This window comes from Melanotaenia boesemani, chromosome 20 (assembly GCF_017639745.1).
Source record: "Melanotaenia boesemani isolate fMelBoe1 chromosome 20, fMelBoe1.pri, whole genome shotgun sequence".
NCBI classification, from domain to species: Eukaryota; Metazoa; Chordata; class Actinopteri; order Atheriniformes; family Melanotaeniidae; genus Melanotaenia; species Melanotaenia boesemani.
In genome coordinates, this window is record NC_055701.1 from 27,758,464 (window position 1) to 27,771,542 (window position 13,079).

General features: G+C 43.4%; 1 protein-coding gene across 1 annotated transcript in view; it reads right to left on the reverse strand.

The window, feature by feature from the left end:
* coch (coagulation factor C homolog, cochlin (Limulus polyphemus)) overlaps positions 1 to 13,079 on the reverse strand; it is a 70,330-nt gene that overhangs the window by 47,280 nt on the left and 9,971 nt on the right. The window contains exons 4-7 of the mRNA XM_041971338.1: positions 6,589 to 6,745; positions 6,040 to 6,173; positions 5,093 to 5,164; positions 820 to 876 (exon numbers count right to left, since the gene is read on the reverse strand). Coding sequence (XP_041827272.1) covers positions 820 to 876; positions 5,093 to 5,164; positions 6,040 to 6,173; positions 6,589 to 6,745 — 420 coding nt within the window. The remainder of the gene's footprint in view (positions 1 to 819; positions 877 to 5,092; positions 5,165 to 6,039; positions 6,174 to 6,588; positions 6,746 to 13,079) is intronic.

A 13,079-nucleotide genomic window follows, 5' to 3' on the forward strand; every position in this document is an offset into this window, starting at 1 on the left:
AAATCTGAGTTCTTGGCAAAGAAGCAGAATAATTTAACCTCCTTTGATATCAAATGACAATTCTTTAAAATTTGCACTTGGAAATGCGTAAAACATTTAGATAAATCAGTAAATATACATTTGAAAAACAGTACATCACATCTAGGAGGTGAGAATAGTGATATTAGCAAAAAATGATTTTTTTATATAATTCTATCCATTTTTTTAAATCAATATTGCTTTGTGACGGTAATGACATTTTGCTGGGATATCTGACTGAAAGACAAAGATTTTAATAAAATCTTTAATTGATGTGAATGTTTAGATTCTGACTCACAGATAGATGACAGTTCAGGTAAGGCAGGTATGGCTAGCTGTTGACATTTTATTTTTGAGAAAAAGAAAAATCAAAAGTGCCTAAAATCAAATAAACACCCTTTAATGTTGGAACTGTGTGTTGAACTTTTACTGCCTCTTGACCAGGACTCTCCTGGAAAAGAGGTTTTTAATCTCAATGGGATTTTGCTGGTTACATTAAAAAATAAAAAATAAAAAAAAGCATTTCTGAATCATCTAAATGATTGTCGTCTAACATTTTATAATAGATTAAACATTTTCTATATAAATTTAAAACTTTATCAAAACAATAAATAAAACAAACAAAACACACACACACGTGTGTGTGTGTGTGTGTGTGTGTGTGTGTGTGTGTGTGTGTGTGTGTGTGTGTGTGTGTGTGTGTGTGTGTGTGTGTGTGTGTGTGTGTGTATAAATAAGTAAAGATGGTCAAACTGATCTGTTTCTAATTTCCTGATTGGGTGAAGCTATAGATGTTCCCACCTCTGTTTCCTCCAGTCAGAGCTTTCTTCACAGATGGCTTTTTTGCTGGTTTCTTTGCTGCAACACACACACACACACACACTCATCAGCTGGAAGTATACATGATAGTTATTTTTTATCTTCTCTTCATCAGCTTCTTGTTAAATCCAGAACAGAATTAAAAAACATCTCCTCACATATAAGCTCTTAATCTGTTGTTTTAAATTCAGTCAGAAAGTCTTTTTAAGATTGTTTAGAGAATATTTTAAGAGGCAGTTTAGTTGATATCTTACAGTTTTTACCTGTTGCTTGAACACTTTTTGCAAACCTTTGGCTCATTGTGTCAAAACTTTACACACAAGCACACAAGACACAACACTGGAAATAAACCATTCACATTTATGTTGAATGAAATGAATGAAAACCTAACAGTCAGCCTAACGTCACTCTGATGACAAAATGATCAGGATGAAGTGGGAGTCGAACCACCAACCTCCCTGTTCCATTGCCTGAGTCACTACCACCCCCAACTGTACAGATGTTCCAGTTCAGAAGAAAGTACATCATATGAATACAGTTTCAGATTAGCAGCAACACACTTGAGTACTTTATATGAAACACCGGAGTCTTTACTTTTCACTGTTTCTATTCAGTTTATCAGTTTGCATTCAGTGAAGCTCAATGCAACACTTTTTCCAAAAAAGGTTTTCACAACAACCAAAAATGAAGGTGCTGAAAGGTTACAAATGATGTCAACTCCATACTGCATATTACAGTACTTTACAGTACAATACGGTAAATACTGCAGATACAGATTGGAGTTTAGAGTTGAAGACACACCTGTTTTCCAGTCTGAATGTCCTTACTGTGTGATGGATGCAACTGTGAACCGGCTTAGATGTGGGTGGAGACTCTGCCAGCTTCCATCATTGTCAGGCCATGATTTACTGTACTGTATCACCAACGTTGCTCTACAGTACATATCATCTGAAATATTGTTCCATGCATAACCTCTTCGACCATGTCTTACTCCTCTCTCTCTTCATCTTCCTCTGCCTCTACCTCTTGCTCTCCCTGCCTCCAGGCTAGCAAAGTTCTGAAAATGGCTCAACTGAGGCCTGTTTGTGGTTTGCAGATTGGTGATCAGTTTTGTAAGTAAGTGATTTACAGGTGTGTGTCTAAGTCTTTTCAATCACCTAATGTGTTTTGTTTTTTGAATAGATGTGTTTTCCCAATGGTACCAGTGAGATTTCATTCATGAACAAAGTGTTTTATGTATGAAATAGTGTGTAGTGTGCAGAGTGTGATGCAGAATTGCAACTGAAGTGCAAAGCAGTGCTTTTGTTTAAGGTCTGGCTCCACTGTGTTTAAGGTAGAGTAACACAAGCTTTGGTCTAAGCGTGTGTCTATAGTGTTCAAGCAACAGGCAAAAACTGTGACGGAAAAGATCTGAAAGAAACTGAACAAGATATGTTTTATGAAAAGCTTGTAGAGCAGGTTGTCCAGTAACTGGAAGGTTGGTGGTTCAAATCCCACTTACTGATCAAACTGTCTTTGGACCACGTTGATTCTGGTGTATTAATGTTTGCACTGTAAAACTGAACTTATCAGGAAAAACAAAGCAGGCTTAACTCTTGAGAAGATTTAGACTATAATCCAGTGAAATGAGTAGAAAATTAAGATAATTATCCCTGGTAAGATTTACTGACAAAAGATTTTTTTCTAGGTTTTAGACAAGTGAGAAATAAGTTGAAAGAAGTCAATGCTTCTCTCATTTTTTCTTTTCAGATTGAGAGAAAAGATCTTAGAATCTTATTACCACTACTAGGTTTTTTATTCCTAAAACAAGACAAAGTATTTACACTAAATGAAATCACTAATAATTGATTAGAGTTATATAATGATTCACATTGAATCTACTGATGGGGGGCTGGAGCAGCCTGATGGACATGCTGCAGCACCACCACCACTTATCCACATACCAGAACTGAATCAAGGTGGCTGAAGTGTCTTTCCCAAGGACAGATTGACCAGGATGAAGTGGGAGTCGAACTACTAACCTTCCTGCTCCATTGCCTGAGTCACTACCACCCCCAACTGTACAGATGTTCCAGTTCAGAAGGAAAATCTGGTTTAGTTGTGCTTGTTTTCAAATCTTTTCTGTCAACGTATCAAGATATCACTCTAAAAAAAGAGGGAAAAGACCTTTTGACTGGATATAAGATTGTAAGATTTGGTTAGATAGACATTTTTTTCCATGTGGTGGTTGGAGAGGCTGTTGGCACAGCCATGTCCATCAGCCTGCTCCAGCCACCATCGGTGGAGTCAACAGATACATTAATAGATTCAATGTGAAGCAATGGCTAACTAATCAGTTATTAGTGATTTTATTTAATGTAATTTTTAAGAACAAAGGAGTATTTAAAAAGTATTGAAAGCTATTTTTGTCATGGTCTCTGGGTTTTGCTGTAGGGTTTTGTAGTCTTGGCCCTGCAATAGGCTGGCGACCTCTCCAGGGTGTACCCTGCCTCTTGCCTGCTAATGTTTTCCAGCTTCCCCTCGGCCCTGAATTGGACTAAGTGGTATAGAAAGTGGTTGAATGGATGGTTATGTAGTCTTGCTTTACTTCTGTTTTCCTTGTCTTATTTTATAGGTTTATAGGTTTTCCCTTGTGTGTTCAGTTTTGCATTTTGCTTTCTGAGTTGTTAGTTCACCTGGTTCAGTTTTGTTCTTTCACTTCACCTGTTCCTTGTTTGTCCACCTGTGTATGTTTACCCCTGGTTTCCTTTTCACTTTGCCAGTTCACTGTCATATACCTGTTGTGTTTCCCCAGTCCTTGTATTTGTAAATCTAGCACTCAGTATTAAAACCTGAACTTCTGAACCGGTCTGTCTCTTGCCTCATCAGCCTACACTTAGGTCCTCAGATAAACTGCCACTGGTTCCTACGTAAGGAGGTCACTCCTCCTCTGCTTCTAGTTCCTGTCTCCAAGGGGGGTGCTCCTCATCTGGTTCCTGTTACCGAGGGGATCCTGGAAAGGGACACTCCTCTGGTTTCTGTTCCCGAAGGGATCCTGGATCGGGACACTCCTCCTCTGGTTCCTGTTACCGAGGGGATCCTGGAAAGGGACACTCCTCTGGTTTCTGTTCCCGAAGGGATCCTGGATCGGGACACTCCTCCTCTGGTTCTTGTTCCCAAGGGGGCCTAGGGATGCTCCTACTCTGCCTCTGTTTTTCTGTTCCTGAGGGGTCCCGTAAAGGGGCACTCCTCTGTCGCCTCTGGTTTCTGTTCCCAAGGGGGATCAGGGCATCCTGTGAGTCCCAGCTCCTGTTGGGCCAGGCCCCCCAGCCGCCCTCCAGAGCCCAGTCTCCTGTTGCCATGGCTCCCTGGCCACCCTCCAGTCATCTGGACTATTTTTGTTAGTTATTTTATTGCACCGGCAGATTACTTTGTTTGATTATAGTCAAAATTTTAAGTGTTTATCCCTTTCAGTTAAGACATCTCATTTAGTGACCAAGTTCTACTAAAGACGTCAGAGTTCCTCAGAGTTCCACATTTTCTTAATGAGCACTTTACTCACAGATTATGGAGATCTTCTGCATAGGAATGCTGCTGCTCAGTTTTCTAATGATACTGTATAAAATACCTCCCTGAGGTTTATTATAAATTGTAGGATGTTGATACACCAAAGTGAGGCAGGGTGGTCTGCTCTGGCCACCTAAAGGATCAGTCTTTGGTAAATGTTTAAAGCGAAACTCAGACTGATGCCGATATCTAATCATTCAAGTGCTGACTCCGTTTCTTTCCCTTCACAAGACCACCTTTGTGTCCCATATGGCTGTAGATTTGGGTCAAAGGAATTTAGTCTAATCTGCACATTTAGCATGTAATATTTTGCAAAAAGACTGAAAACTAATAGAGCTGATCTAATTTTATATCCAAACTAAGAGTTCATGAGCCCAACTCCACTGCATGCTCTAAATCGAATCACTTCTCTTTTTATTTCTGCTTTAAATATGTAACTGTGACATATTTACTGCTGCCTGTCTGGTCCAGAAATGTTAAAGGTCAAATTAAAATATCATCCATATATCAACCAAATATTATCAAATATAAACAGACGGTTGTTGTTTTTTTAAGCCATTCTGCAGCAGTAAATAAAGACCCTGTCAGCACCTGATCTAGACCATGTTTGTACTTCACCAAAGCTCTGCTATCAGTAAACACCAGTTCACAACAAAGTCATCTCAGTGCATGTGATCCATGTTTCCAGAGGTATGCAGGTCTGGGTTACCTGGCTGTGCGGCTGCAGGCAGGGCTGTGGTACTGGTTTCACTGGTCAGCTCCAGAGGATCACTAACAGCCTCTGGGTCAGCAAACATAGTAAATAATAACAAATAATGAGAGAAGGCAGCTTTATTAACACTGCTGATTTACTTAATTTCCTACAGACAACCAAAAGGTGCTGATTTTTTCTTTAAAGATCAAAATCTGTTTTGTTACTAATCTTTAGTACATTTAAGACTGACCCCCCCCCCCCCCCCCCCCCCCCCCCAAAAAAAAATCCCCCAGCTCTCACACACGTGTGCTGAGGAAAACAACTCAAATTTTATGGGTTTTGTTTTCCCACAAAAACATCAATATCATGCAAATAAAATGGCATTTAAAGGGTTAAAACCATTTGAATAATTATGTATTTGGTAGTTGTGATTAGGACTAAATTGGAAGATTTGAAAAAAGTGAAAAAGTGCCCATTTGTAGTGTTTCAGTTTTTGGGGAGACGACTTATTTGTCCTCTGAAAAGGAAATTTGTCCCTGACATGTCCTGTTGACCTTTAACTGACAAACCACTTCTGGCCTTAGTTTATTGCATTTCTTTATATTCCAGTCATTTATTAATTAAACTTTTAGTTGTCTGATTTGTCCTGAAGGGAAAAGCTCAAGGATAAAGTCATCCCGGCTTTGCTTCAGCATCTCTGAAGGTTTGATGAATGAAATCAGATTTTTCCACATGTTGTCCTGTAAAAACGCAGCTGTGCGGCATGTTCGACCATAATCCCAAGTTTACTTCTTTTCAGTCAAATCAGAGCAGAAATACTCCCGGGAACATGTTTAAATGGTTGCATTTAAACATGTTTTAGCAGGTAAGCCAACAGATGGATTGTCTGAGATCATTTTAAGGAAGTTTGTGTGTTGTTCTAAATCAGCTGATCAGCGGTAAACAATCAATCATGGACATACTGATGAGGATGAAGGAGGTGCTCCAGCGAGACAGGGCCTGGGATTGGATGCCGTTAGCATATGAGCTCACATAGTTGTGTCGTCCCTGCAGCTTTTGAACTTTAACAGGGCCCCCAGATCGCTTAAGGACCCCTCTGTAGAACCAAAACATCAATTTAGAATAAGAGTATAAAAAAGAGAAGCTTTCTAAGGGAGAAAAGTTCTGATCCAAAAAGTTTAAAAAAAAAAAAAAAAAAAACATCAGTGAGGACACAGGATAACTGTATAAAAGATTAAAAAGAGAAGAGTTGGTGTGCAAAATATTTTCCTTCTGGGGGCCCCTAGAGGCCTTCTCCAAAGGAAGTAGGAGGTTAATAGGGGGTGAGAGTTTAATCCTGAATTCCTGCACATTCCTTAATGATGTTGGTGTTTGGATAAAGTCGAGCAGACTTTCACACTTTTTGTCACATTTCAGAAGCAGAACTTTTACAGTCATCAGCCAGCATTCACCAAGCTGCTGCAGCAACATGCAACATGTTTTATCTAAAGGAACAAACAACAGCATCCGACCTGTGTACAGCAGCTGCACAGACAGAGGAGACGGCAGCGTAAATCCTGGTCCCATACACCGACATCCTGAACAGTGTGCAGTCAGGTGGACATAAAACCACCACTTCATACTCCTCCAGGTCCATTCCACGAGTCTCACAGGCCACCGGGTACGCACCTGACAACAAAATGTGACAGTAAAATCTAAATTTATTTATTGTCATTAAGTCAAAAACATCAAATGCATTTACAGAAGGAAATTTTGTTTACAATCCACCACAATCCACTTTGTTCCATCCACTAGGGGCTGGCTCCAAAACACAGTCAATCCCCATAGACTCCCATGTTAAAAAGACCAACTTCACAATAGAAATAAGCATGTCTGAAGCCTGGTACAAAAATCCATTTTAGTAGGTCAAGTTTACCTTCATGACAACCGTGAGGGGGGTGAATTTTTTTCTAAGTTATCCATTTGGATGTTATGTAATTTTTAAATTTGGCATAATTAGGGGCGTGTCCTTTTGATTGACAGGTATCCAATAGCCGTGGCAAGAAGGAAGAGTGCAGCACAACCGCGGTTTTTAGCCGGCTAACAGCGTGCCTTAGGTTTAGCCCGTCTACCTTCATTAGCCGGTTAGCTCACATTAGATTCGAGTTGGCTCAGTTAGCTCTTAGCTACAGGCAGCTCGGAGTTTGATAGACATCAATCATCCACCCCCACGCTCACAGCGCCCCTCTCAGCTCCACCTCTTTGCCCAGTTTTGTATTTTCCAGTAGAAACGGCAGGTGTCAAGCTGCCAAGATGGCAATGGTGGGGACCGCCCAAAAAGCTTCGATTTTGCTCTTAAGAAACCTATGGGACATCTTGGGTGGTGGGTTCCCAAGAACTTAAAGGAGGTCAACCTCCCCCACACACTCCATCATTATATAATGGTGCATAATCTCCTCTTTGCCTCCTGAAATCAATGATCATCTCTTTGGCCTTTTTGATGTTCAGCGCTAGGATGTTGTTGATGCACCATCCTGTTAACTCCTGTATTTCCTCCCTGTATGCTGCTTCATCACCCCTCGTTATGAGGCCAACCACAGTAGTATCGTCAGCAAACTTAAAGTGGAAATATAACAGTCAACCAAATGAACATTATTTACTAGATTGAGTCCTACACTTATAATTATATATATATACACAATATATATATTGTATTATCTCTATGTATATATTATATATAATTATATCAGCCAGTTAATGACAACTAGTGATCATCTGTGCTGAAAAGATTTTTTTTCTTTTTCAAAAGTAGGTGATTGTGCATTACGTTGGTTCGTGATGACTGGCTTTTTTTTCCCCTACGCAGGAAGACACATTTGAAGCAGTTTGTCAAAGTAAATGAATCCCGCATTACAAGAATACAACCTGCAGGATGGTGGTGAGAGAGATCACGGAATTTAGGATAACCTGAATGACTGTCCTGGCCTAGTCTGTTTCTGTGGAGGCTTTTACCAGCTGTGGTGACCTCTGGATAAGGGATAAAATAACAAATTATGTCTAATTATTTGAGGTTATAGGTGGTAAAATAAAAATACTTGGAGCAGCTTAGACTTTAGTCTGTCGGTCCGGCGGACCGCTAGCTTGCCAGACTCAAACGTCTTCTGCTCTGTCTATTCTTCCTCCTGAAAAAACCCACTGCAGACCCTGGAGTCAGGAGGGTTTTTCTCTTCAGTGCTGCCAACCAGCGCAGCAGGACAGTTCTCTGTTTCAGCGGAAGTTTGTGAAAACAGATGGTTTGTCCTCGGACTGAACTCTGTAAAACTCATTTTTACACCCAGGAGCAATACAGTAGTGTCCCTCTTTGTTTTCTCTCTTCACTTGGTTCACTAGTCTCCATCGTTTACCTGTTATCTCTCTCACTTTGAAGGGGACAAGTGGACTCTAATCAGGGACCGTGACACCAACCCTGTGACGTCACAGTTTATAGTACTGCAAGATGGCGGCGCCCTTACTACGAAAACTAAAACAGCGCTACGTTTTTCTTTTATATGTTTATAATTGTCACTTTGGTACATAATTATTGATAAGTATAGGACTCAATCTAGTAAATAATGTTAATCTGGTTGACTGTTTCATTTCCACTTTAATGATAGTGTTCGAGGGGAGAATGGAGGTACAGTCGGACGTGGAGGGGGCTTAGCACACAGCCCTGAGGGGAGTCAGTGCTAAGTGTCAGGGAGGAGGAATAGAGCTGACCCACCGTCACAACCTGTGGTCGGTTGGTCAGGAAGTCCTTGATCCAGGAGCACATCAGGGGCGCCAAGTCCAAGTTCACCAGCTTTTCCACCAAGATGTCAGGACTGACGGTGTTAAATGCTGAGCTAAAGTCAATAAACAGCATCCTGACATAGGTTCCAGGGTACTCCAGATGGCACAGGGTTGTGTGAAGAGCCGTGGAGATGGCATTCTCCGTGGACCAGTTTGCCCTATAGGCAAATTGGTATGGGTCACAGTTTTGGGGGAGACATTCTTTAAGGTGCCTGAGAACAAGCCTCTCAAAGCACTTCATCACCACAGACATCAGTAGACATCAGTCTGTAGTCATTGAGATCCTTAATGGCTGCAGTCTTAGGCACTGGAATGATGGCTGCTGCCTTTAGCCAAGGTGGTACTTCGGCCAGAGACAGGGATGAATCGAAGATCCCCGTCAGAACTCCTGCTAGTTGGTCTGCACAGGTGCAAAGGATAATTCCAAGCACGCCATCTAGACCAGCAGCTTTCCGTGGGTTTACCGACTTCAATGCACACCTCACCTGACATTCCTGAAGAATGAGAGACTGGGGGCTGGAGGGTCGATGGAGCACTGGTGGTGTGACTGCCCTCAATGACTCAAAGCGGGCAAAGAAGCTGATCATCCGCTAATGAGGCATTGGCATTGACCTTTGCCTGCAAATTGCCTTTATATTTTGTCAATTGCTGGATCCCTTGCCACATCCACCACGGGGTCATTATTCTAAAATGAGATTCAAGTTTCTCCTCAGCTTGGATCTGGCTGCACTGTAGCCTGCTTTAAAGGTGGCGTATCACGCTCTTAAGTGTTTTCACTTCAGATGTTATCCAGGGCTTTTGATTGGGAAAGACCCTTATCTGCTTATTCACTGTTACAGAATATGTACAATATCTGATGTACAATAAGACAGTGTCTGTGCGCTCCTGCAATTCCATATTGTCAAACACGGACCACACTGTGCTCTGGAAGCAGTCCTGAAGCTGATTAAGTGTTGCTGTTGACCAGATTTGAATAATCTTAGTGATTGGTTTAGTTCTCAGTTTGAGGGTGGTATATGCAGGAGCTAGGAGCAGAGAGAGGTGGTCAGACATGGTGTGGGAGGGGGACAGATTTAGTATTGGCACCTCTGGTTGGACATTGTACATAATGTACAAAACTGGAGAGTACAGACTTAAGACAGGCTTTGTTAAAGTCACCCGCAACAACAAAGGCTCCATCTGGATGATCCTGTATCTTGGGGGTTGATGAGGTTGTGTAGATATGAGAGGGCTAGGCTAACATTAGCATCGGGTACAGTGACGTGTGGTGAAGTTTATGGTTGGTGAGGCACTGATTTACAATTGTAAGAACTGAAAAGAGCATCTTATTTCAATATTCATTCAACAGCATGCAACTGGTAATGCTTCATATCCTATCAGCATTCCTCTTTCAGTTACACTCACACACCCACTGTTACTAACTCTTCAGTGAGAAAAGTAACTGCTGGCCTCCTAAAAGTCGCTAGAAATCGCTAAATGACATCTAATGTGCATAATAACCTGGTACATGGAGTTGCTGTGGAGAGGAATGTCATGGGAAAGGCAAAAATGGACGAAAAGACAAGCTACAAATTTTTAAAAAGGCAAAACTAATAAAAATAAAACAAATTCTTTGGTTAATATTTTCTTTTATTCTAGTTTAATTTTATTAAGTGTAGGTTGTTTTCTAATTAGGAGGCTGCAACATCTCACACTTGTTTTCCTCCACACTCTTCATTAATAGACATTAATATCTGACGGTAAGCCAGCGCGAGATCATCCTGCAGCAGCTTTGAACGTTTCATTTTCAGCCTGGTCATGTAACAGGTGATCATCTCCTGCTCTGAATGCTGCTGCTGCTGCTGCCAGAAGCCTCTTCTGGTTGCTTTTGGACAGGACTCCTCATTGAGAAGAATAAACTACTTTCATACACATCCGTCTACAAAAGTCTTCAATACTGAAAAAGTCACTAGATTCGTTGCTAGTCGCTTTAGAGAAAAGAGAGGAAAAAAAAAAAAAAAAGGCAAAAAGGGTCACCAAGTTGGCAACACTCACACACCGTGTTGGTGTGTGAGTGTGCCCCCTTGACGTGAGGCAGAGTACTGTTTGCCTCACCTGCTGACTTTTCTCTGTACTTTATTGTACGATAAACGGGAATATTTCTCTCACAAATACATTAAATACATTACACAAACTGTAGAGAGTCATGGTGTATAACAAATATTTCTGTCATGAATGGCGGGCGTCGGAAGAGGTGAGGACCCAATTGTAGGCAGTCAGGCAGGAGGCAGAATCGGTGCAAGGAAAAAAGGTTTATTGCCAGGATCCAAAACAGGAAAAACAGAAAACACTAACCAGAGGGAACATGCAAACATGAATGGTGAATGATGAGGATCCAGACCAAAACAAGACAAGTCCCACGACAAAGTTCAGGGGGGGCCACCTGGAGGCTGAACAGATGGCAGGATCAGGTCAGGAGGCCGGCTGGGGGGCCGGACGGACCGGGGCAGAACCTCCGGCGGACGGCCCGGAGGCTGAGCAGACAGCTGAATCTCAGGCGGACGGGCAGGCTTGGGCCGGCACTCTGGCGGCGGACGGGCAGACTGGATCTCTGGCGGCGGACGGGCAGACTGGATCTCTGGCGGCGGACGGGCAGACTGGATCTCTGGCGGCGGACGGGCAGACTGGATCTCTGGCGGCGGACGGGCAGACTGGATCTCTGGCGGCGGACGGGCAGACTGGATCTCTGGCGGCGGGATGAAGGGCGTCTCTACCTGAGACCCCCTCGGGAACAGGAACTTGAGCTTGATGAGGAGCGTCTCGACCGGAGACTCCCTCGGGAACAGGAACTCGAGCAGGGTGATGAGCGTCTCGACCCGAGACCCCCTCGGGAACAGGAACTCGAGCAGGGTGATGAGCGTCTCGACCTGAGACCCCCTCGGGAACAGGAACCCGAGCTGTGGACAATAATGGTGCCGACACAGGGGAAGAAGACCTGGACACTGTCGTGGGACGGCAAAGAGCTGGGAAGGACCTCGGAGCTGGCATCGGACGCTGCGACGCAGGGCAGGACCTCGGAGCAGGCGTCGGACGTTGCGGCGCAGGGCAGGACCTCGGAGCTGGTGTGGGGCGCTGCGGCGCTGGACAGGACCTCGGAGCCGGCGTGGGGCGCTGTGGTGCAGGGGAGGACCTTGGAGAAGGTGTGGAGTGCAGAGGAATTGGAGCTGGAGGCGGCAACCGTGACAGTACAGCTGATGGCGTCACCCGAAACGTGGACCGTGGAGCTGGTGTTGACCTCCAAAATGCGGCCCGCCCCAGTGATTTGGGGCTAATCACCAGTCTGGTTCCCCAGAATGGCGACCGCTCTGGATAATCCCGCGGCTCCCACTCCGTCTCCAGTCCCAGGAGCATTCCCACCAGTTCACTCGATGTCATAAACTCGAGGGGCCGTCGCCCCTGGTGCCTGGACGTCCTCCTCCGTCTGCACCTTGTGGGAGGAGGATCAGGAAACAACAGATCTGGCTCCTCCACCGAAGGGAACCAGTCAGCAACCTCAGAACAGTAATACTGAAACCAGACCATCAAACCTGCTGGGTCCTGTTGTGGTCGCATCCTACTGTCATAAATGGCGGGCGTCGGAAGAGGTGAGGACCCAATTGCAGGCAGTCTGGCAGGAGGCAGAATCAGTGCAAGGAAAAAAGGTTTATTGCCAGGATCCAAAACAGGAAAAACAGAAAACACTAACCAGAGGGAACAGGCAAACATGAATGGTGAATGATGAGGATCCGACCAGGAACAACAGAAAACCAGGGGTACTTATACACTGAGGGAGTAACAAGACACAGGTGAAGTGGATGACTAATCAGACCAGGTGAACTAATGAGGCAGGAACAGAAAACCACAGCACACAAGGGAAAAACTAACTAAACATGACCAGAAACCCAAAAACATGAACATAACACACACCAACACCCAGAAACCATGACATATTTCCGTAAAGTTCATGTTGGCGACATGCTGAGGAACAGAAAACGTGTCATGCAACCCAGTTTGTTGGATGGTACAGTCAGAGCTGAGGCACAGCTTGCCTGTTCCTCCACCGGGGTTTCTGCACTGGATTTGATCGGGAAATACTCAAATTTGGTAATTTTTATTTAATAAACTGTCAAAGCGTGTCATAGTTATACTGAAAATGAATTTCTAACACAGATCAGTA